The following is a 26,944-nucleotide window of genomic DNA, read 5'->3' as shown; positions in this document are numbered from 1 at the left end:
ACACACACACACACACACACACACACACACACACACACACACACACAGACACTCATTTGTAAATTTCCATCATATAAGTAGATCTAAATATGTACAACAATGTAACCAATTCCTCAAGTGTCCTTCTAAACCAAATACTGAATGAATCACAAATAACTGATTTGAAAAATATATAAAGTGAAAATTGTAAATCATCCCAAAAATAATTTTGATTAAGGGATAGAGGTGGAGATATTATGCTTACCTTGGATGCTGCTCCTCCATTAATAATTGACTTGACAAAGATCCCCAAATCTGCATGGTTTTCTTTGGACCGGTTGCCTTTAACACTGACTCCAAGACCAGCAGATCCAGAGTCATTAAGTGGAACTTCAAATGTCAGAAATTCCCTAGTGCCATCAGGTGTAAGAACAAGATCCTCATCTTCTGCTTTCTATTAAGGGGGGAAAAACATACACACAGAACACGACATTATTTTGAAATGTTTCTTTTTAGCCCCATTACCTTCTTTAGAGTCTAACAAACAGTTCCTTGATTGCAATATCCACAGTGTTTCCACAGAAGTTCCATGAGAAGATCCACATTAATAATGTGCATGCATTCTACCAGATGATTCCTGGAGCCAGATGTTAATATTTATAAGTGATACTTGTTTCAATATTGAAACAAATCTGAACCAGATTATGAGAAAAACACCAAATGTACTGGAAGCATTGAAGACCCTTTAATTCTTTAGTTCTGGACTCCTATGGTTTTTAAAAAGTAATTTCTTCATCTGTTTATGCCTTCTAAGCCACAGGAGGAAAACAGAAACAGCAGGAATCCAGATAAATAAATAAAATTACTCATTTGGTCCAATTCCTGTATTAGGAGCTCATGGTGTTCTTAAATAACAGAATTAAGATAGTTTAGTCTCTATTATTAATGGTGAAGCCTAGATTATTCATGGTCATCAAAAGACAAAAACAAAATGGAGAATGGGGTATAATGGGAACAATAGTGGATTTGGAACCGAAAGATTTGAGTTAAACTTTGTTTCAAATGCCTAAATTTCTCTGAATCTTATTAGATTAATTTGTCACAGAAGTAAAATGGGTGCTCTGCATACTCAATGCAGTGCTGTTGTCAAGATGTAAGGAAAAAAATGTATATAAATATATGCTATTAATTCCACACTGCCATTCCAACGTGTTCGCCACATTATTCAACTAATTTCACTTTTCATACTTATGAGAACATAGTGAAGACCAATGCAAACTGCATTAAATTAATAGCAATATACTGTCCTATGTCTCCCAAGGCTTGTGATATTCACATAGTAAATATGAGAATAATTGAGCGACCTATACTTTCAGGGTGGTAGTCAGGAAATTTATTGAAAATGGATGAGAGAATGAGGTGAGGTGATTCAAATAACAGAAGGTCATAAGTAGACTTCAAATATAGAAGAACAGTGGCTGATTCCCAAATTCAGGAAGAAAATTAAAAAGAAAATAAGAAATTGCCTATCCTGAAGCATGTAGACTGTTAGGCTGTTATAGTAAGACTTTATAGACAGCAAAGATCTGGGTTCAAACTCTGCCTCAAATACTTTGACTTCAGGCAAGTCACTTGACTTCCCTGGGCCCCAGTTTGCTCATTTATAACATAAGGGGATGAGATTTAATGGCCCATGATCCCTGCCAGGTCTAAATCTATTATTCTCCTATTCTATGTTAGAACAAGAATATATTTGTCATGTAGCACAGTGGAAAGAATACTGGGTTTGAAACCTACCTCTGTCACTAACTAGTTGTGTGATTTTGACCAAGTTCACTTATCTTATTAAGGCAGACTTTCCTCAGCAACAAATTTAGGGGATTTCATTATCTTTGAGATCTTTTCTCATTCTAAAATTCAATTATTCTCTTCCTGGGGTCTTTAAAAGTAATATAGAAGTTCATCTAGGATGGTTTCAAATGGTCTCAAGCAAGGGAGAAAATAGATGACCTCTATATGAACTAAGAAAATTTTCACCTTCTAAAATTCTAATGTATTGTGATCTTAAGATAAAATTTCCCTTAAATTAATATCTAGTTTTAGGTTTCAATGACAGTACTTTCTAAGCCCAACCCCCCACAACTAACTTCTAGTCAAAAGCACAATACAATTCACAGTCAAACTTCACTGATATGGTTTCTGGCTGAGAACTCTAACAGGTTTTCACAGTAACAAAAAATAAAGAATAAAATACAAAAACACAATTTGTTAAGGAGGTTAGCTATTCAAAACATCATATTTTCAATAGAAAATGAAAAGGAAACAAGAGTTTAATTGGAAAAAAATCTTCCTTGGATTTGGCTGTGCCTAAAAGGAAAGTTCCAGGTCAAAAGAAATGCAGGGACTTGTTCACATATTAGGGCATAGGACTAGGCCTGGGATTTCATTAGTGTAGGGAACTCTAAGGGCACCTAGGTACCACAGCAGATAGAGTGCCAGCCATGGAATGAGGACTTGGGTTCAAATCTGGCCTCAGATTTGAACCGTTTGTTGGCAGACTCTAAACTCTAAACACTTACAAGCTGTGTGACCCTGGGCAAGTCACTTTACCATGTTTTCCTCAGTTTCCTCATCTGTAAAAACGAGCTGGAGAAGGAAATGATAAGCCACTCCAGTATCTTTGCCAAGAAAACCCCAAATGGGGTCAAGTAGAGTAAGACATGACTGAAAAGACTGAGCAACAACAGGGAACTCTAAGATAAGAAAACTTCTACCCATGTAAGGGAACACCTTCTGTGTAATTTCCTTTTCTCTTGTTGTTTTCCTTGAGAGAAGGGACTTTTTTTTTTCTTATTTGTATCCCCAACAGTTAGCACAGTGCATGGCATGCAGTAGATTCTTAATATATACTCAATGAATTGAACTTATAGTCTTCAAAATTTGTCAAGAGCACAGAAGCATGAAGTGATTTGCCCAGGGTCACACAGCCAGTATGAGTCAGAGGTATGACTTGAACCCAGGTCTTCCTGGTTCCAAGGATAGCCCTCCATCCACTACACCATGCTGCGGCTGTTCACATATTGGAAAAGTAAATTACCTTCCAAGAACTGGATAAAACATAAATATTCATAAGAAGACATATGCACTATGAGGCTTAAGAAATAAAAATCAACTTACTTTTGAAACAATTAGAGAAAACACTCTTATTCAAAACTGATTTCTTGAAGTAAAGGTCATTTTAAATTACTTCAGCTAAATGAATGAAGCTACTCAAGCATGTAATTTGTAATAATAATGGGATGGGTGATAAGGTGATTCTCGGCACTCTCCTTTAGGGCCTAGGAAATACCTAGACACATTAAAATCATAACAATGTATTTTTACACTATAGAGATATGACATAAGTATAGTACAACTATTGAAAGATAATACAGTCTTCAGAAATCAAATGTGACAGGATGAATAATCTTTGAAGCTGTCCTCCACCCCAAAATGATGTAGATAATGGCACATAGGACAATTACATAATTCATTGGCTGAAGAGGCATAAGTAGGAATTTTTTTTACTTCTGACTGCTGCAGAGTAGGGTAAGGGGGAAAGCTGTAGTGCAGAAGACATGAACAGGATCGGGTTGGGAGCTGGCAGAATTTAAGGTCATGGACCCTCCAAAGACAAGGGCCTTGGTGCTCAAGGAGGAGGAAGGGTTTCTATAGACCTACAGCTGCCAAGATAAAGAGTGCCTTCAAGGTCTTCACTGGCAAGAGATGCCAGCAAATATTTATTGAGCATCCTGGAGAGGGTGTGTCTCTCTGTATTTTGTTCAAGTTGGAAAGAGAGGGACTCAGACAGGGCCCCAGGAAATTCAGCAACAAGGGCTGTGTCTTCAAGGGGAGGGAAATAAATCTCAGGAGCAAGGATACTTTAGCAAGAGAAGAGAATGACATCCCTCTCCTAATTCCCTTGTCCTCTACTATGCTGTGATTCCCCAATTCTCCCACTGGTTCCAAGGATCTAGCTCTTCCTACCCCAGTGGAGGTACAAGCAAAGTCTATAAGAAACAAGAAACAGTTTCCAGATAAATGAGAATACCCCATCCCACTCTAGAAAGTATGCCCACTGAATGTTGACATGAAGAGCAACAGTTTGACATATGATATCGCACTTTCAGATATGTTTGTCCTATCATTCCCATAGAGAAAGCTGACCCAGGGGCAGCTAGGTGATACAGTGTATAGAGCTCTGGCCTTGGAGTCAGGAGGATCATAGCTCAAATCCGGCCTCAGACAATTGACACTTACTAGCTGTGTGACCCTGGGAAAGTCACTTAACTCCAATTGTCTCATCGAAGGAAAAAAAAAAAGAAAACTGATCTAAACTCAGACCCACAAAAAATCAGTAACTTAGAGGAATATATTAAATTATGATTTAAAGAAAAACAAAACTATCTTCAAAAGTAACTTCCTTAAATAGCATTTGCACTGGTACCTTCATTGAGGTTGCCATATCATTTCCATTTGAAAAAAATGTAGAGAAAAGTTGTCAGGTATATGAGATAAATTGTATTTTTCAATAAAGTTAGGATAATCTCCTGACAGGGCCATTTATGATTCAGCTTTAGAGAGGGCAAGATTAACCGTCCCCAGGTTTTATTTGTTGTAGAAATAGGACTTGTTTTCTTCTCAGCTTGGCTTGTCTTCATTATCATTAAAAATATTTAAAGGATAAACTGCACTTTACATAAAATGTTTTTATTATACATCCATGCAGGTCCAGGCACAGGTACCTAAAATCAATTGCTGTTTTATGGCTATATTTTTCATATTAAGTTATTGAGGAATTCCTCTCAAAAAAGTTTGGGCTATACATTTTATTATAAATAACTCTTAACTCTCTGTACTGACAAATGAGTCTAGTGAGCACATTTCAATCCATCAATGGTTAACCTTCTGCTGCTTCTGATGCTGCTCAGGGTGAGTACTTTCAGTCCTCACTAGGATACTTATTTGATTTACAAGTATCTCCCTTAGCCTCCATTTTCTCATCTGAAAAATGGGGATGATAACACTTCTACTATTTACTTGGCAGGGATATTGTGAGAAAAAAGAACATTGGAGACCTTGAAATAGCACAGAAATGGAAACTATCAATAATGCTCAGGCAATTCTATTCTAATAAAGCTCAATACTTTTCTTAGCTTTCCTTCTTCTACCCAGAATCTCAGCTAGGTGGTGCAATGGATAGAACATGGGAAGCGATATAAAGAAGACCTGAGTTTGAATTTTGCCTCAGGCATTTAATAGTTGTGTGGCCCAGATCAAATCATTTAAGCTTTCTCAGCTTTCCTGTCATCATTTGGAAAATACGGGGGTTTAGACTTCATGGTCTCTAAGGTATCTTCCAGTTCTTAAATTCTTATGTTATGGCTCTCTACAAGAATGATACAAGTGCCCCCATGCCCACCCCCTCAATGCTGTATCTCTTCCTTTTCCTTACTTCCTATTCATGATCACTATTACTCATCTCTAAAAATCTAGTGAGTGTAGAGAAAGGCTAAATGAAGTCTTGTGGGGGGGGGGGGGGGGGGAGGAAGGGAAAGAGAAGAGGGAGGGGGAGAGAGAGCGAGCATACAAATCTAACTCAAAAGTTAATCTAAAATATGTAAAAAATGACAGAAGCACAATAGAATGATGACTTTGTTGGTGTTTATAAATGACAGTAACTTAGTAAAAAAAAAATTTTTTAAATAGCTAGAGGTGACAAAATAGTGATGGCATGGAAGGATCATTTTACAAACTCTCTGAAAGGGAAAGATGTGAAAAGAATGGGGGGGGGGGGGGAGAGGGAGAATCACAGATGGTAGAGGATATTAATATCCCCAAAGGCATCAAAAGAACAAGAAGTGTTTAGCACATAGAAATCACTTGTTAAATATTTAGTGACAGACTGACCAACCCATAGGCTTACTTTCTCACCTTTATAAAATCTTGATGAGAATGATCTACATACATGTCAAGGGTATCCTTGATGACAATATGTGAAGGGAATAGACAGGAATCCACAGACAAGCCTCAACAGTAGATCACATCTTTCTAGTCTTATAATAGGCTGAAAGATGCTGATTGTTGATTATTTAAAAAACAAAAAAAGCTTCAACATGAAGGCACAAAACTGAGCTTTAAATTCTTTTCACCAGCAAGGAGTCTCCAATGCAAATGTTATGTTCAACTGAAAATTTTTGATAAATGCTACTAAAGGGAAATTTTTTTTCATGAAATTTATGTTAATATTAAGTGAAGTAGCCATATCAACAATATTTCCCCCCTAAATATTGTAATGGCAATGTATGCAAAACTATATAATTTATAATGATCTAGCTTATGCAAACATCTACCATTACAATCCAAGAGGTGGGTGGAGACACTGAAGCAAAATTACTGAGTATTTACATGAATATGTTTTAGCATATTTCAGTGTTCACAACACATTAAGTGTTCTGCAGTATACACCTGTAATTTGATTCCTACGTATCTTGGGGGCAAGACATTTGGAGCATGCATTTTAACTGCGATGATGAGAAAAAAACAAAACTCTTTTATCCCTAAAAAAGCAAAATGCTTTGGAAGAAATAAAGGGATAGAAAATAAAATGAGCTCATCTTAATTTTAAATCAAAACTTAAAAAACCCCTCCCCCCCTTTTGTTTCTAGGTTAAGTGTTTTAATTTCCCCCATATGTTAGATAAACACTAATGAATCTTATTTGTACATATATGCTGAGGTTCATTATTCTTATTAGCTAAGCTAATATGTCACATCTGGCAATAATTAAGCTCTTTGACAACTCAAATACCAGCTGCTAAATAATAGAAACAAAATCTAAATATTTTTAGAAAATTTGGTTTGCTTTTGTTTTAATCCTAATATAACTGGAGATCTTTCATATGTTAGATGCAGATTATATTTGTGCTTCCTCCCCCAAGTACTGAACTAGAAAGGTGGAATTACTTCATTTCGAATGATTTTCCTTATTTCAAGACTTTTATTTAAAATAGTTACTACTACAATAACAAAACTGCTTTCTTAAACTAATTTTCTATAATGCTATCAATGTTATCGTGATATTGTATTGAAAAGTGCAATAGGAGCCATTCTTACAAAGAACAAAAAAAAAATTTTCAACATGCTTTCTGTTAGCAAGAATAAATACTTCCACATGGATTCTTAATCTACATAAGAATTGATATATACTGCCTGTCTACAGCAATAGTTTATCAAGACCAAAAAACTAAGTTTCTGTCTACTCGAGTTAACAATAAGAGTATTTCTAACTAACTCAGAATCATTATTTATGGAATCTGATCAAACACCCACAAGTTCCATAAACAATTTTTTTACTTTGATTATGCTTTTTCTGAACAGAGATTACAAACAATTCAAATTACAATAAACTCAAATCTAAGATTTTTGATTTCTCATAATTTTGCCAAGCATTAAAATAAAATGTGTTTTGTTAAATAATTATAAGTATTTCCTAAGCATTATGGAGCTAAAGAAGAATTTTTAAAAAGTGGGTGGTGTTTACTCTATGAGAATCTCCCAAAGCCCAACATAAGAACAGAAGGCAATAAATGATATCCATTTGCCAGCCTAGATTCAGAATTTTATTTCCTTCCTTGGTTTTTCCTTCATCATATGAAGGTGCCCAACTCATCAGCTATAGTTGGTCTGCTACAAGCTCAGGTCTGCTGGCTGTTTGGGATGCCATTTTTCTCAGAGACATCTATCTGTCCTCATGACCTCGTAAATTTTACTTAAAATTTCCATAATTCCTTCTAACTATGGCAAAGTCATCTAATTCTAGTCAAAAAGAAATTGTTGCCACTTTGGGGAGGGATCATTTCCCACACAATAAACAGAGGGTGGTTCCTTAATTTGTTTCAAAGCAGACAATCTCTCAAGTCAATGAAAGTGCTCCTCCATGCTTATTCCTTCTTCATTGTGGAAAGAAATAGAAAACTATTGTAGTATCTCAATTTTGTATGTAATTTTAGAAATGTTTCAAGGTGTCTCTCAATCAGGTGCCTAGAAGATATTCACTATTTTGGGGAAAAAGATCTAACTGCTTTATAAACTATATTATAAATCTATGAAACACAATAAGATATGAGGAAAAAATAAAATTCAAGTGTGATTAGTAAAGACAATTAATAAAAACATTAGACTCATATATCTTCCCAAGATTACTACATTCTGCAAAAAAAAAACCAAAAACATAAAATTCTTACCGTTTCTTTGGGAATCTGCATCTGACTTGGTTCTGCATTCTATAAGAATCAAAGAAAAACATCAATTTAGCATGATCAATACTATTTTAAATATTTTTCAACATAGGGAGACAACATTTAAAAAATATATAATTTATTTTTAAAATGAGTCCTTAAAAATCGAAGTATGCAAATTTAAGCTAAAGAATAAAATATACTCCCAGTCAATGAACATATAAGTAGCACTGGTCTAAATTCAAAAAAGCATAAATATTAACAATAGGTGGTTTTAGGATACATAACTATTTTGTGGAATCAGAAATAATAACTTCATTTACATTTTTCTTAAAAGCTAAAATCCATGATAATACTAATGTATGAACAGAATTACTTGACTGTGCCACCAACTTAGTTTGAATGCTACCCTTTTTTTTAAGTTCTTAGACTATGTCCATATATAAAAAGGATATTAATGACAAAAAAGGAGCTTTGGGGAATGTATGGAATTACAAGGTAACCTTAAATTAACTGCAATATTTTGTTGTTACATCACACTTCACTTTTTCATAGTCAATTGTTTTCAATGAATTTGTAGCTTCACAGTAAGATAAAAAGGAAGTAGGGCTAATTAAAAATACGTACCCTTAACAAACAAATATGACTATAGATAGTAACCTGGATTAATACATAAGTCATTTTAGAAAAACATGAATAGACTTGCATGAAATAACGAAGAATGAAATGAACAGAACCAAGAAAACAGAAATATTGTTTTCAAGAACAACTTTGAGTAAGTCATTCTGACTACTATAAATACCCAAATTAACTACAAAGAACTTATGTAGGAAGAGACTATCTGCATCAGGAGAAAGAATCGATAAATAGAAGTATGCATAGAATAATTTTATATATATGTATACATATTTGTGTCTAATGGTAGCCACCTTGAGCATAGGGATAGGGGAAGGAAAAAAGAAAAAAAGAGAAATCTACATGATAATTTTATAGTATATTTTAAAAGAATAGTAAATTGTTCATAATAGACTTGCAGTTTCATGTGCAATCATATTTTTTATTATTCTATGTTATGGAAATGTTTGTTTTATTCCATAAATTAAAAATTAAATTAAAAACATTTTAATGTCATCCCCACCTCCTTGAAACAATTCATTCCCTAAAGGAATGCACACATGGAATAAATTGATGTTTTTAAATGTTTCCAGAATAAGGGAGAAGAACCTAGAAAATAAAAACTAAAAGCCAAAAGTCCTTTATATTTTGGTATAAAATCTGGGAAAGTGTGCAGATGCAATGGAGCAGCTAGGTGGGACAGTGGTTAGAGAACTGGACTTTGAATCAGGTAGTCTGCAATTCAAATGTGATCCAATATACTAACTCAGTAGCTGTGTGACTCTAGGCAAGTCAATTAACTTCTGCCTACCTCAGTTTCCACCCACCTATAAAATAGGAATAATAATAGCACCTACTTCCCAGAGTTGATGAGGATCAAGTATGTGTAAAAATTTTTGTAAAACCTTAAAACACTATATTAATGCAACTATTATCATTATTATCATCATTCCTACTGCTAATACTGTTATTGCTGCTGCTGCTGCTACTACTACTACTACTACTACTACTACTACTACTACTAAACAATTTCTAGGCTGAGACTGCAGGAAAAGGAATCAAAGCATCATTTGAGTTTCCAGATGCCTAGAAGATATTCACTATTTAGGGGCAGTTAGGTGGCACAGTGGATAGAACACCAGCCCTGAAGTCAGGAGGACTTGAGTTCAAATCCAGCCTCAGACACATAACACTCTCTAGCGTGACCCTGGGCAAGTCACTTAACCCCATTGCCTAGCCAAAAAAAAAAAAAAAAGAAGATATTCACTATTTAGGGGAGTGCTTTAGACCTAACCCCAGAGAGGAATTGTGAGATAGAATAGTGAAGAAACTAAATCACTAAATTAAGTGAAGGAAAAGAGCAAAACATTATTCAAACATTGCTGAGAACTATAACAGAGGAGCCCAGAAAGCTAAATTAAAACATTCATCCAACTTTACAGAGAATTCAAACAAAATGATATGATTCCCACACTGTTGAAATGTATCCAGTCTTTCCCAAACCAACATCTATGGGTAACTAAAGTTATATTCAAGGAGATTAAGCAAACATGATTTTACTTTATTTGCAACCTAGCCATCACTACAGTTGTCATTCAGTCTAACTACTGTTTTAAAAAACAAATGCAAACTGTGATTGATGTTAAATACCCTAAAATAGCTAGAATAAAATGAATTTTAAAACATTCCTGATACTATGGATGTTCAGTTAAACAATTTGTATCATATCAAAAGGCATAGGCATTACTCAGTTATCCAAGTATGTCATTTTTATAAGCAAGTTCCAATGAACAGTTTACAACAAAACCTTTTTCCCATTACTCCCTTTCTAATGTGCTTACTTTGAAGAATATCATTATGATGAAAATTCCTGTATAATACTTGGAAATATTTATGAACTTGTTACAAGTGAAAAGGGGAATTGACAAAGGTTATTTCATCTCACTTGAGTCATTCTACATAACATTCAATGTATTGCTAATTAAGAGCTGTGGGATGTCTGCTCTATACTAGTTCTTTTTAATTTAAAAATTATCACCTTCATTTATTTTTATTGTAAATTACTTCTTTCCATACAACAAAATGATCAGTTATAGATGCAATGAAAGATCTGTGATCACACAGTGGGACAAATGGCAAGTTTGCTAAAGGCAGGTTTCTTAAAATGTGACATCTATGAAATAACTCACTCATGTGTTTGTCTTCAAGCCCAGATCATGCAGCAACTTTATATTAATTACCATTTACTATAACTTGGGGGTGGAGGGGTAGAAGGAGGAGGGAGAGAAGGAAGAGAGAGAGAGAGAACTCCCTTTATAACAGAGGTTTCTAACATAGTCAGTGAATTTCATATATATAGATGTATATATATGTGTGTGTGTATATACATATATGCTTGTGTATATTTTATACACACACACACACACACACACACACACTGCATTTCAACATAATTAGTTTCCTTTGAAATCCTAAGAATTTTTTAATGCATTTAAAGCGGGTCAATGGGCTTCATCAGACTCCTCCAGGGATCCATGAAACAAAAAAATGTTAAACACTCCTTCCTTATAAACTAATTTTTAATTATGCCTACATGGACCTTACAACAACTATCTATTTTTCAAACAAATTAGAGGGATAATTTTTGAAAGTCTGAACAGGTTACTTAAATATTTCAAAGAATAATGACTCTGTAAGAATGGTTATTCCTGTTCCACCAATGCAGACTGAAACCCTTAGCAAACTTTTTCATGAGTTTCTGTGACCTAAAAATACCATCCCCTGGTGTCCACCCTTCTGATGATTAGGCTCTCCTATTTAGTTAGCCTTATCTTTAACTGAAAGGCACACTATATCTCCCTGACATCCCTATCCACTTTAGTGTGACCTGCAAGAAGTTAAATTCCAGTAGTCTTCTTCCTTTCCTTTTAATTTGATTTTTAGTTTATAAAATAAAGCAAGCATTTCCATAACATAGTATAATAAAAAAATTACATTTTAGATAAGTGAGATTTGATATCTATCTGGAGAGAATTAAATGGAAATAGAAAGGAAGACCACTTTTTCTCAGTGGTTCAGGTCAGCCTTCAAGAACTGAAAAAGGATGAGAAGTTACAGGGAAAGGAAAAATGTAAACAAATACACAAATGGTAGTTTCAAGACAAACTTCTCAGCATGAAGCTAAACCAGCTCAATGACTCATGTTAATCTGAAAATTTTAACAGCCTCTATCTCACACACCATTTCCCTTGGATGGAAGGCTTCTTCCTGGCGAATGACAAGAAGGCTCACAGTTCCTCCCATCTTGGTGCTTCTAAGCAAGGAGACAACCTCCTCTTGGGTTCTGCCTGTTAAATCTACTCCATTTACCTAAAACAAATAGAGCATTGAAAAAGCCTGTTAGACTAGACAAGATGCAAGACAAATGGTGCAGCTGAAGATAAAACTATTCCACAGAATATATTATCCAGTGACTCATAAAATCTGGGATTGAATCAATGTGCAAACTCTCTCCACTGACACAGATCAGAGCTCTCCACACATTGGTACAGCTTCTGTGGCTGAAAAAACAATGCAGAGTCTAAAAACCAAAGTTGTAGAGATGAGCCTCTCTGAATTTAGCCCAGCTGGTCCTCGGACAAACAGGTACGCAAACTGTCATTGGGTCCATACCCAAAGACTTTGTGAAAACAGCCATAAATTGGGTCTTCTGGTAGTCCTAGAGAACTCAACTATGCTTCCAACACATGATGGGTATCTATGGAGATGGATATGACTGGGTACAACTAATGCATTGGAATCAATCTTTTAAAATGTAGTCACCACATGGGAGAGTGGAGGAAAAGTATCAATGAGTTTATTATAGCTAAAATAATGCTTCATATATCCATAAGAAAATAGTAGCAGAAATTTAAATAGTAGCCATTAAAATCAATAAATGGCAACCCTCCTAGAAGAGTTGAAGTATTGAATAGGAATTTGAAAATACTGACTGGCTTGAATACTATTGGCTGTGACATGAAATTTCTAGGACATTTTATATAATAAATCCTTTAAACACTGAAATAAGTCTTTGCTATTTTAGCAGGTAATGAAAATCATGTTGAAAGTGCATGAGGACTCAATTTTAATTTGAAAGTTTTAACCCTGAAAAACTTTTGAAAAGTGATTGCCCCTTCCCCCTGCCTGGTAACTCTTCTACTCTGAGATTCTTCAAGTCCCACAGTCTTATAGAAAATATAGAAATTCATTATTTTAATGTTGAAAAGAAAATTTCCCCCAGAAATTATACAGCTTTCTAAGGGGTGAGGGGAAGGGGAGAACAACCTTCCTATATTGTGATTAAAAGTTGTTTGTAATTTACAACAAAAACCTGTGACTTCAGAAAAACTAAAAAATTCAAGGAGAAAAGTGTTATTTCAACAAAGTTCTGTGTATTTAGCTAAAAAAAAAGAAAAAAAGGAAAGGGGGGAGGGGAACTATAAGTTACTATAGAGTAACTTAAAGATGGTATCTATATAACCCCATTGTACAAAAAAATAAGGCACATTAAAAAATATTACTGTGGCTATTCAGATGTGAAAAATTAGTTGTTATTTTGTGTGCAAACAGCTTCTATGAATGATTAAGCAGAGGATAAGAATATAAAGGGTTGAGGCCATGGACACAGACAAAAAGATACAACAAAATGATGCTAAATGATCAATGGCAAATACAAAAATAACTCCTTCACCTACATTTTTCTGAGGTCACACCAAATGTATCCATAGTAACTTCTTGCAAGTAAGGATTATTATACTCTTTGTAGTTATATTCCTAATGCCTAGTACTTGTAATAGGTACTCAATAAGTACTTGTTGATTAAATGATCTTTAAAGGAAGTTGCTGCTATTTCATCTGAATTGCTAATTTTTAAGGTACTAGAGAGATCACTCTAAAAATGTATTTGGGAAAAAGGTTTCACCATGTCTTGAATGGTAACCTGACAATTATGGAAAATTCAAGAGCTTGTGCAAAGTATATATCTTTTCTCAAAATATCTCACCTCATCTAGTCTTATGAGTTTCAAGTCTATCTTTATAGAGAAGGCCTTAAATGTATAAATGAAATGTTAATGCAAGAAGTTAAGCATTTCATTCAATATATGCAGAAAACATGGAGAGATGTAAGGGGAGTAGGAAGGAAGTGATAGTATGATTTAGAAGTGCAAATGAAAGAAATGTAAAATATATTGTCCTGCCTTTGTGGCAAGAATTTAGTTTTTGAAGATAGCATTTGGAAAATGCAGACAAGAAAAAGCAAAAACATGAATGGAAATACATAGAGAATACAGAACAGTGATATATTCACCATTTATATTAATGTTCATAATTGATCCACTGGCTCTCAATAATTGAAGGATAGGTGATTCTGCTGATAGAAAGACTAGATGTTTTCTAAAGAAACAGCTTAATAGAGGAATGAAAAAGCTTATTTTTTTCCTCTACATACTGTTAGAGTTGATTTCAAAGGAAGTATAATAGAAGTTCATAAATATGCAAGATATAATCCACCCAAAGATATCTTTATTGGCATTAAATTTTTGTCTCAATTCATTGTGTTTATTCCATGGCTGCTATTTTTTGGTTCCAGTTCTTTTCCCGTGAACTGCTTTTCATTTGCTTCATTTTTATATTTTCCAGTCAAAAGATATAGAGAATTTCTGTTTCCTCAGATAAACTCCTAATCAAGCAATAAATCCAAACAAGGGCTAAATCTATATACTACCAAAATGCTTTATTAATTCACTCAAAATTTCAGCAAAATATTTTTTTTAACTCCGTCAATCCAAATGTTTGATTATGAAAAGCAACTTCCTAAATGACTACCTTAATTTTTGACTGAAATGAATGGATTGATTAGGTGTTTTGTCGTCATGTAGACACAACCCCACACTGAGAGAAAAACATTACACTAATTGAACTGTGTTCTATGTACTCTGCTGCAAAGCAGAATTTACTGTTTAAACCTGAGCATATATCTGTACAAGGCAGCATAAAAGAAGCAGTCATGTAATTCCCCAAAATGATTTATGGGTTTGGGTTTTATTTTAAAGATTAAAGGAATAAGTCACTTACCTCCACAAGCCTATCTCCTGCTTTTAGTCTACCATCTTGAATAGCAGCCCCTCTGGGAAGGATATTTTTCACATAAATTGGAGCTGAGCCACCAACTGGAACATCTCTGGAAGTGATGCTAAAACCCAAACCTTCTGAACCTGGGCAAATAATAGAAATGATTGCGATTTTCACCATTTGAAAGTGCTTTGCTTTTAGATGATTTATTAATGATCCCACAAAACACTGCAAATGGGCATTCTTGTTCTATATCAATTCTATATGCTCAGATTTTCTGAGACAGAATTAATAAAGTTAAGGGAAGTCAGGAGAATAAACAGCATTGCAGGTAGAGAATAAAGAAATTTCTAAAACTTAAATTATGTAATTTACTGACAATGACTGAATTTTACCACCTTCATTTGGTACTCTTACATTCTAGCTAAGTGTTCCTATGTTTATTTCTCAAACTATAAGTGGAATTGTGCCATCTAAGACAAAAAATAATTACTGGATTAAAAAAATCATCTTACTCTTTGGCTACCATCTCAAAAAATGATCAAATTACATTTAATGGAGATGAAATTAATGAAGCATTAAAATAGGACTGATTTGAATACTTTCAGTTCTTAAGTTTTTGGCAGGATTTTCTGACATGCAGTACTATATGTTGAATATAATGTAGGAAGAAGGTTATGTGTATCCACAACCGACAAGAAATAACTCAAAACGAAGCAAGGTAAAATCTAAAGATAATAATTTGTCAATTATAATTATGACAAATTTCTACTTTAGTTTCAAAAATTATTTTTGAAGACATTAGATTTTATTTCAGTTTAAAATGCTATCTTGGACACACTTGATAAAAAGGACTCTGTGTTATATGGATATCATTAAATCATAACAAGTCATATATAAAAGAAATATTACTGGTTGTAAATACATAAACAAAGTTTTGAAGTCTAACATTTAAAAATATAAGCTTATTAGCTATGTGATCACAAGACAATTACAATCTCTCTACCTCAGTTTCCTGATCAATACAACTATTCTTCAATTACCTACTTCACAAAATTGTGATGAGGAAGGGTTCTATAAACTTTCCAGGAATATGTAAATTTGAGGTTACAGTTTTAGTAAATATTGGTTTAAATAAAAGTGAAAGAAATTCATTTAGTTGAAACTCAGGTCATTTTAACTCAAGAAACATTTATTAACTAGCTATGGTGTAGTGAGCACAAAGCCAAGTGCTTTCCGTCACAGAGTTTATCTGATAGCTACATATGATACATACAAAGACAACTACAATATTATAAAAATGCTCAAAGGATCGTAGATCCAGACCTAGAAAAGGCCTTAGAGGTGATCTAACCCAACTGTCTTATTTTATAGATGAGAAAAATAATCATTACATCAGCTTGGTTTTTTTAAGTATATGATATGCATCTGAGGGTGACCTTTACATAGACCTTTCAACCCTCATAATGTAAACCCTTACCCAAGCAGATTGTCTTTTGCTGCTTGTTCTCACCCATTTCCCACCTCTGTGCCTTTGTCCTCACATTGTTGCCTATATCTAAATCGTCTTCTGAAATCTTCTCTGCCAGTGGAATAACTATTCGTATTTTAAAACCAAACTTAAATGCCACCTGAAGCATTCTCTGATCTCCTTGGTTGGTTGATAACATCTTTATCGCCTGGCCCTTCCATCTCCCAAAAGTATTTAACATGTAATACTGTTTATTAAATCTATCAATTTGTGATATACCCTCTTCCCCCCTCACCAAAACACTTGCCTCAAGATTCCATGAGGATAAGAGAACCTAACTATTTAGCATTCTCCCCTTCCCTTCTTTTCCACCCTCTCCCCCAACTCCCACCTCCAGCCTGGAACTATGCTGTGTTATACTCTGCAAACAGGACAGCTTAATAAATAAGTTTTACATGAATAACTTGAGAATTATCAAAAGAATTATGGAGAAAGGACAGTAGGATATGAGAGAAATCAGAACACACAAAATACCCTCCCTCCCCTCCACCCCTGAAAAGTTTGCAAATAGGTTTATATCTAGAACAAAATTTTGCTTATTACGACTCCAAAGTAATGAATTTGTTCAGTAAGAGAAAATGAAAACTGATTTTTTTCTCAAGATTGGTCAGTTTCAATGGAATAATTTAATGTGCTCGTAATTGCTCATATTTTAAGCTATTTGCTAGGATCACAAGCATAATACACCATCTCCATGATATTTCTTTCAAAATTTTCTACTGGAATTTTCCCACATGTCTGTTTTAATGGGACCCTAGTGACTTACAATATCATTTTAATAAGGGGGGTGAATCTAAACTCCTCTCACTTTGCCATCTTAATTTGTATGAACTATAAAGACTGACTGTTGTGTGAACCTCAGTATTATTAAAATATCACCAATAACCCCTAAATCTGTATGCTAAAAGTTCAGGCAGTGACCTTTAAAAGAAAGATAAATAGATATCAATTTTCATTTAGAAAAGCCAACAAAACATTCTGTACTGACTGAAACATATTACTGACCTTCTCCTCTGACTTTATTAAAAAGCTAATTCCTGTGAAAGATCAGAGTATTTGAAAATGCCAAAATGGCAATAACTATTAAGAAATCATAATTATAGAAGCAAAGACTTGTGGGCTGTCTGAATTTTGTCATTATGGATGTCATAGTTCCAAAAATATGTCAAAGAATCACTTCAATGAAGAATGTCTCACTTTTTATCAGATAAAGACAGATGATTTCCTTGCAACAAATCACTATTATTTAGGATATGCTAGTTGGAATCTGAAGTCTTGGACATGTTATGCTTTAGTGAAAGCTACAAAGAAATTTTAACCTAATGACACCAATTAGTAAAATAACCATTGCCTATTACTGAAATTGTATTTGTTAGGTTCCTTAAATCCTCTTTTCTAATGGCATCCTTCATTAGAGATAATCAAAGACAATCGAAATCCTCATTCTATTCATACTTATAATACACTACTTGGGGGTATGGTTAAACATTTTGCTTCATTTATTGCTCCACATGGATGATACCCCAGTAATCAAATGAAAATAGCATTAGGGAGTTGGGCCTCCACTGTGCATGTTGGTATTAACAAATGTTAAAAAAAAAAAGGCTAAAAAAGGAAGCTGTTACTTATTTCTTCTGTTGTTTTCTAATCTAAGAAACAAAAATTAAGTATTAAACACTGCTAAAAGTACATTGCTTACTCTCTAATGCTTTTAAAGTGAAATAAATATTTTATTAGAAATGACTAACTACAATTTCTGAATATAAAAAAATTTTCTTGATGACAACATTTTCAAATCATCACCAGAGTTTAACTATCATGCTAGAATTTTTCAAATATACTTACTAAAAAATTATTTTGTGAAAAAAATGGTAATTTTCTAAATTAATGGATTTGGAGCTGCTTAAAAGACCAAAAATATTTAGAAAAGCAGTAACTTTTACATGAATAGTTCCAGTGACAGTCAGACATAAAATTGGGAAATTTGTCACCATGAGAAGCCCGAGGCATATTTTTGGTCAATTTTCTATGGACATTTTATTAAGTTATTTCATTATATTCTTTCTAAATGAGGAGTGTCATTCAGTGACCATAAAACATAACTGAAAGAGCCACAATTAGATTTATGCTGATGCCCTTAAGTCTTGTTGGAGGAAAATCCACCACAGACAAGCTGTCAACTCTAGCTTCTGTCAGGGAGGTTTATAGAGCTGAAAATTCAGAAACCAGAAACAAGCAATGTGGTGTTCATGGGAAGTTCATTTAGTGCTAACACAGTTTTAGAAAGGAGATAAACACTTTATATTCAAAACTCCTCCAACTCTCTACTGAAAGTAGAAAATAAGGCATTGGTACAGGAAGAAGATTTGAGGTCTAAATCTGATGCTTGACATCTGCTTTGGGCACCAGTTTTCCTATTTTACAAATGAGGCAGGATACCTTATCAAGTGAAAAATTATATGATTCAATGATATTGATAAAGAGAAATGAGTGGAAAACATTAATGTTGTCATAAGCGAAATAAGCTATAAAGGTTATGATTTTTTTTCAAATGACACATTTTCATGTGTTTCTGGATTGAGACATACTTTATTCCACAAATCATTCTTGAGTACCTACTCGTCTATCTTCTACTTCACTTGAATGTGCCTGTTTTCAAATATAATAATAAACCTATGGAGACATGTTGGAACAGAAAGTATTTGAGTTGGTATATTGAAACAACTCATCAATTCAGTTTTTAAATATAGGCAAATCAATTGTTTGACTGAATTGACCAGTTGAGTCAGTAAAAAGAAATAAATATTGCAGCTATAATTGAGCTGAAGGTGGTATTAACACATCACTGGCAGCAAAGGAGTGATGACTCAGTTTGAGGTACCTTTGTAACTTAGCAACATCTCCTTATTTGAGGTTCATGCTGTCCACAGTTATCACCTGATCCAGATCCTAGTGGACATTTTACCCAGGACATTCTTTCCTTTTTCAATTATATCAGTGCCTCTCTGATTAACAGTCTTTCTATCACACTTTCATAGTAAGGCATTCCTATGTAAATGCTTATATTCCTCTGAAATACCCCACTCTCCCAGTTCTTCCATCTCACCCACTGGTACACATGACATACTACCCAATTCATCTTCAACTATGCACAGAGATGTTATATCCTTCCTTGAAATTGCCATCACTCAGATGTATCACATGTCTATATTCATGATTCTGAAATCATTTTTTCTGATCATCATCTTTTATCATTTCATCTTTCTCTATGCCTTGTAACCTCTTGCCATTTTTCTTCTTCACCATGGCCTTCATTCCTTCTATCATCCTTTCTCAATCTGTCTCCCCTACACTGGCCACACTTCCATTTCTTCCTCATAACAGGCCCTTGTTGAATCAAATTGCCTCCAATTATCTCCACTCTCAAATCCATTGCTCCCTTGTCCTTTCCCAATTACATTTTTTCAAAGCCCGACTGTGGATCACATTCACCATCTGCCTCCTTCACTTCTATTCATGTGCTGCTAAATGGAGCTGGAAGAATTCACAAAACCGTGTTGACTAGGTCCATGACAAATATATGCTATAAAATCACCCCAATTGTATGCATTAAACATGGGTGTCCCCAAGACTCCATCCTTGGCCATCTTGTCTTCTTACATTATACCATCTCACTTGGTGATCTGATCAGCTTTCCAAGAGCTCAATGAATATCTCCAGAAAGATGACTCCCAAATCCTTATATCCAGGTTTAAAATCTCTCCTGAGTTCCAATGCTCCAATTGCTTTTTGAACATCTCAAACCAGATATAGGCACCTCAAATTCAATATGTCCAAAATATGAACTCATTATCTTTCCTCCCTCTCTGAATCCACCCCTCCACCAAAATTTCCATTATGTTATAATTGCCTATTTTCCACTTGATTATAGCATATCTAGAAGTTTCTTTTACCTACTAGAATCTTCAAGTTTTGTTTTTCCCTCACAATTGGCAGTAGAAATAACCTAATAAAGTTATTATCAAAAATAAGGTCTAAAATCATGAACTATGGAAGCAAAGTAATGTTCTTTGAAACATATACTGATATTTACATGTTTAATGATTTTTAAATACCTCATATGTATTTATTTAGGGTTCAATGGTCTGAAGATGGCTCACAATATAATGGAAAAAACCAGTTTCTTAAAAAATAAAAATTGAACACAATAAAAATTGAATGTAAGTCTTACCTTTCTTAAGCTGGATATTAAGCCTCTTTCCTATTTTTTTGGTGTTATAACCACTGCTTGGAGTTGGACTAAGGACATTTTGCTGTGAGGGAGACACAGTTGATGGCAGTTTTCCTGCCATGTTGGCACTATGAGGTAGGTGTGAGTAAGAGTCTGTTTGGTCAGCCTGATGATTCAGTCTGGGTATTCTTTGGAGTCCAGGAAGTCCTGCACTATTAACACTCTTGTTATCCATATACTGTGTGTCGGGGTTGAAGCGGTTTGAATAGTAATTGTTCTTCTCACTTTGAGATAGTTGTTCATACTGTTCTTTCTTTGCCGCAGGGACCACATGGAACCAAATGATGGGTGTACGCATGGCTTGGCGAAACATATGTTGTGCTCTGGGTTTCAGAATGAATGAAAATTAGCAAATTAAGACTGGCAGACTAGGAGCATTATGAGCATAATTAAGTAGCCTAATTAAGCAACAAGAACTGACAGATATTGCTGAAATTAAAATGAAAACTAAAATACCAATAACCTATTGGTCAATCAACCTTACATCTTTTGATGAACCAAAGATGCTGCACCAGATAGGAATTACATGTCATTCTTGGGAAAAAATAAAGAATAAAATGAACTATAACTGAAGTATATTATACACTAACTCTTGACTATGGGCCATATTAATTAAGAGCTTTATGTACATCACTAAACCTCCAATGAAGTTAAATATCATCTTCAATGAAATTAAATATCATTATCCATATTTTCCAAAATAATTTTTAAATATTTAACAGTAAATTTGTAAGTATTCCAAGGAATAAAATTTTGTACAAATTTATTTAGAAATTTAAATGATAACTATCAGTTGACTCCCTATTGCACGCTGTAAATATATGGAAAAAAGTCATCAAAAATCTAAGCACACATCTACTTTTGATTCTTTTACGTGCAGATTCAGGGCTGCTATTATTTGTCACATAATTTAAAACATTAAAAGTAGTGGGTTCCATTTCATTACGTGGTATGGTTATATTTAAACAAATTATAGTACCTCATTCTAATTCCTCAAATAGAAGTGTCTAATATTTACTTAAGCCTTCCACTACACAGCCCACCCTGAAAAACACCAAAGAGGAGGAAATGTTGTTTTCTCTTTTAGACATTACTTAGAAAACTATAGCAAAGATCCCCTGGAATTTAGGCTTATAGCTTCTCTATATTGGCCTGCACCAAAGCAGGAAAACTCAGACAGCCTGCAGAGCAGTTCTTTCATACTAGGATTCACAGGAGTTTTTCTTTTCTTAAGAATAATCTTTAAAAATAGCATGGAAACTCCTTAAGTAAAAGATATTGTGAAAACTAGAAGAATGGTGGATTTTCCCAAGATAGTAGCAAGAGTAGTAAACAAGTAGCAGAGTAGTAAAAGTGAAATGGGACCATATTGGATTTAAGAGATGAGCCCTATCAGTCAAAGGACATTTCACATGTAGTCTAATGGAGGTGATTATACAACTATTGTTGTAGTTGTTCAGTTGTGCCTGACTCTTCATGACCCTGTGGAGCACACAGTCCATAGTTTTCTTGGCAGGCACTGGAGTCATCTGCCATTTCCTTTTCAAGTGGATTAATGCTGACATTAAGTGATTTGCCTAGGGTAACACTGCTAATAAGTATCTGAAGCCAGATTTGAACTCAGGTATTCCTCACTCCTGAACCAGCACTCTATCTACTAAGGCTATTTAGCTGCCCTGATTATGTAGTAATTTAATTAATTAAAATTTTTAAAGGCAGGAAAGGGAAAAACATTGCTATCAGGAAGCCATACTTAGACATTTTGCTGCAAAGGTTTCAAATACCTGCCCTGCAGGATATCTAAAGCTTGAAAGCGTGGATGTTTTATAGCAGGTATACTTACTGTTCAAATCTTCTGTTGCGAAGGTCTCCATCGTTAATCCTGACAATGCAATCATTCTCATGAAAAAGGTTTTCTTGTTCAGCCTTACCGCCTTTTTCCAGTCGTTTCACTAATAACCCCAGAGTTCTGGAACATTAAGAATGCAAATGATTATATATGCAATATCTCCTAGGTTCATATGATCCTACTCAATTAAAAATACTATGAAATTCACAAGGTTTTTCAATGGAAGGTGGGATGTACACTAACCCACTACCAGTGATTTTTTGAATGGGACTGCCATCTCATTATTTCAGGTAAGCAGTGTAACAATATCCGGAAGAACTTGTTATCTCCATCATGAAAAGAACCCATTGCTAAGAAAGGAAGAAATCACTTTCTGACATATCAGAGTAACAAATTTTGGAAACAAACTATAACATTCTGTTCATGGACAACTGCTTGAAAAAGAGCTAGCCTGATGGCTCAGTGAATGTCACAGTGTGCAACATGTGAGAAGCATGTTTTTGTCAACACTTTTGGCAGGATTTTTGCTGTAAGCCAGTTTCATGCCATGCTGAGTGAGGATGCCTCTCTTAGAGAGAGAAAAAAAAAAGATAATCAGGTACTTCTGATCTCAACAGCCTGTAGTTAACAGAGGAATAGCTGGGAGAAACATACATAGCTTCATCAACTATTAGGTTTTCCTATCTGAGATAAATTCAGAGATTTACAGAAGAAATAATTTCCTGAGTTAGCATTTACATTCAGTAGATGCTTTACATTCTGCATTTCAAAACACTTTACTTCTCGCAATACTAACTAGGCTAATATTTGTATTTCTATTTGAAAAGGTGACAGAATCAAGATAAGGAATTTTAAGGCAATGGCTGATACAAGGCCTAATGATCTTTCCCTCCAAATTACTGTTCAAATTACCTAAATATGACCCCCAACCCCCCCCCAAAAAGTTGGGTAAAGCTTTGAAAGGTGTATTTGGAACATACTAAGAAAAGTAAAGCATGAATTAAAAGCATATGGTGTGCAGTACTGAGTAGCTAGACAGCACAGTGAATGACTGTTGAGCATAGAATCAGAAGACCTGAGTTCAAGTTCTGCCTCAAATACTGACTTAGTAGCTATGTGACCCTGGCCAAATACTTCACTTCCCTCAGCCTCAATTTCCTCATCTGCAAAATAGGGAAGTTAGACTTTAAGGTCCCTTCCAGCTCAAAACGTACAATTCTATGAATTCTTCACTCATCTAACACCTTTCTGAGTGCTGAAACACATGGAAGATTCCTTTATGACAACTTTGCCAATTGGTAACTAATAGTATTATTTGCCTAGTTGGCATATTTTTGTCTATTTGTGCATTGATTTAGTTATATATTTACTAAAAAAAAAAAGTATCATATCTATGTGGGAATTTAATACTTAAAGATTTATTATTATTTTCATAATTTGTGAAAACATTGTATGCCAGTGTTACCTTTCCTGTTTCAATTATATTTCAGATAATCAATCTAAATACTCAAATTGGCAATGTTGCAAAGTGATATGGAAGTTATTGGAACTTCTTGGAAGTCAGGAAGTTCACCAATAGAAAACTATCTTAAAATGAAATAATATATCATCTAAGTTTTTGCCTTTGAGGATCTTTTCTTTGATGAACATGGATTCTAGTGATCTATTTTCCACTGCTCATTCTCATAACTCTTTGTTTATATCCTCCATGGCATTTTTCACAGTTGATTTTGCTTAATATTTATGTGCATCATAGGACTTTAGTTCCCTTTCAAATTCCAGGCTCTTTAAGGTCAGAGCCTGTCCTTTATTCATCCAAGAATAGGATTAAACATTCAATAAATGGTAACTGAATGAAGAACCAGGTTTAGGGAAATTCTTGGAATGGGGTGAGCACTTAGTAAATGTTTTATTTATCTAGCTAAGTCAAACAATGTTGTCTAGTGACCACATTGAGATGAAATGATCACTGTTGACAGGGATTTCATGTTGAGATGCTACTCCATGAAAGTCATATCAAGGACGGGTCTTAGTTAGTTCAAATAAGAGAGATCCATTTCAACAAAATTTCTCATTTTGTTGTCTACTTAAATCACTATAACTAATGAAGCCATGGTTCAATTTTGACAAAATTTTGAACTTTACTAAAAGTTAATTAAGAATCACCCTGCTAATCCATTAAGTCATATATTAAAAGAAAATATAACTGATAAAAATATTTTCAAATGGGCAGATCTCCTATGACTGTACTGATTTCACAAAACAACCATTTTGAAAATTCAAGTATTAAAGATAATTTTCAGTGAATTTAATGATAAGTGTATACATTGCTAGAATCATTCATGAATAGGACCAGGATTGAAAATGGAGCATCTCAAGGGAAAGGACAAAGGTGAGTGTTAATTTGAATAACCATTCAATAAATTACGTAATAGGTAGGATTCTAGAAAGATATTCACAAATTACCAGGCAACTTTCTTAGTGTTGAATTCACTTTTGGAGAATGAAAATAAATAAATAAGTCAGTCATCTACTCAGCACCCAAAAAAGAACAGATTCTCATAAAATTGATTTGATTAAGTGGTCCTGGTAAAAATCAAGGAAAGTGACCTTCAGACCTAAGCTATGATTCTATGAAAAATGAAGTGGGAAATTTGAAAAATAAAATTAACATATTAGATACTGCTTTGCTTTTACACAGTCATTTATAAAAACACTGAAAGACAACTACAGAGAAACGATGACATGATCAGTAAACAGGTCATGTGAAAAAGGAAAATTATAACAGAACCATTCAAATTGTAGGCTCCCTGTTCCCCAATGTGTAAAGATTACTATGCTTATAAATGCCTGAAGTCATAGCATGAGTTTATAAGATATTAAAAGCTATATAATCAGCTTGCTAGGTCTTTAAATATTTACTGTTGAGGTTGTTACGATTGTTAAGTCATTTTCAGTCATATCTGATTCTTCGTGACCTCATTCAAGGCATTCTTGGCGAAAATACTGGAGTGGTTTGCCATTTCCTTCTCCAGCTCATTTTACAGATGAGGAAACTGAGGCAAATAGGGTTAAGTGACTTTCCCAGGGTCACACAGCTAGTGTGTGAGGTCAGATTTGAACCCATGAAGACGAATTTTCCTGACCCCAGACCCCGTACTCTATCCACTGTGCCACCTACCTGCCACTACTGTTGAGTTTAGTGAGTCAATAAACATTTAGTAAGCCCCTACTATGTGCCAGGCACTATGCTAACCACTGAGGATACAAAGAAAGGCAAAAGACAGTCCTTGCCCTCAAAGAGCTCATGATCTAATGAGGAAAGACTATGCCTAAAAAGAAGCTGAAAAGAAGAGTTGGAGGGAGAGAGGTATCAGCTATGAGGCATGATGAAATCCTACAACTGAATGGAAATTATGAGGTAGCTGCTTTGGTCCCCCTCCTTAAATGGAGAAACTGAGAGGAGCACTCCAATGTCCAGCCCCAACCTCTCTAATCAGAGAGAACTGATAGGGATGGGGGTACTAAGTTGCTAAGGAGGTGTGAGTTTTAGAATCGAGATTATCTTCAAGAAATGAGTTTCTGGAGAAATGAAGAACAGAGCAACCATGTGAGAAATGATGAGTTTGGGCCATAGTGCTCAGCTATTAAAATATTTTTTCTTTAAAACCAAAATGAGATATTTTATATGTAAGCAACCATTTATTGCAAGGATTTCAGCACTGGTAGAATCTTTAAAAATCTTCTTGAAAATATTTTATATACATCATCTTATCCTTCATTTTCTATAATATGATTTTAGAGGAATGCAAACAACGTGTTCATAATAGAAATCATTCAGCATTCTACTAACAGTGATCATCATAATGGAGTTTGTGCTGAGATGAATCATTAACAAGAGGGGGTACTTAAAATCATCCTCAGTGATCACAGTACTATTTTGTTTAACTTCAGAAAATCCATCTCCTAGAAGTCCTTTTACTATTTAGCTAAAACATGTGATCTTTCAACTAAATTTTGAACAACCATTTTCATGATATAGTAACATGATAATCCTTTTGAGGGCTATTTGATATCAACAGACTAGATGAATAAATCCATTTATTAAGTGATATGCAAACTTTTATAAATCTGATCATATTGTTTGATATCCCTTCAAAAATGATTTAACAAAGTTATAAGCTAAACATATTTCACTTCTTCAATAATTTATCTTTCTGATTAATCTAAATAAGCCCTCATATGTCAAGACTAGAATGTTATTAATCCTAACCTCTGGTAAAAACAC

At 34.3% G+C, this 26,944-nt stretch overlaps 1 protein-coding gene across 1 annotated transcript in view; it reads right to left on the bottom strand.

The window, feature by feature from the left end:
* PARD3 (par-3 family cell polarity regulator) overlaps positions 1–26,944 on the bottom strand; it is a 659,823-nt gene that overhangs the window by 254,675 nt on the left and 378,204 nt on the right. Inside the window, exons 7-12 of the mRNA XM_027841563.1 lie at positions 22,651–22,776; positions 20,748–21,130; positions 14,989–15,128; positions 12,113–12,241; positions 8,264–8,302; positions 245–433 (exon numbers count right to left, since the gene is read on the bottom strand). Of these exons, the coding sequence (XP_027697364.1) occupies positions 245–433; positions 8,264–8,302; positions 12,113–12,241; positions 14,989–15,128; positions 20,748–21,130; positions 22,651–22,776 (1,006 nt within the window). The remainder of the gene's footprint in view (positions 1–244; positions 434–8,263; positions 8,303–12,112; positions 12,242–14,988; positions 15,129–20,747; positions 21,131–22,650; positions 22,777–26,944) is intronic.

The sequence above is a fragment of the Vombatus ursinus genome, unplaced genomic scaffold (assembly GCF_900497805.2).
Source record: "Vombatus ursinus unplaced genomic scaffold, bare-nosed wombat genome assembly UNPS02014861.1, whole genome shotgun sequence".
Taxonomy (NCBI): domain Eukaryota; kingdom Metazoa; phylum Chordata; class Mammalia; order Diprotodontia; family Vombatidae; genus Vombatus; species Vombatus ursinus.
Note: the sequence above shows the minus strand (reverse complement) of the source record. Positions and strands in the feature narration are given on the sequence as shown.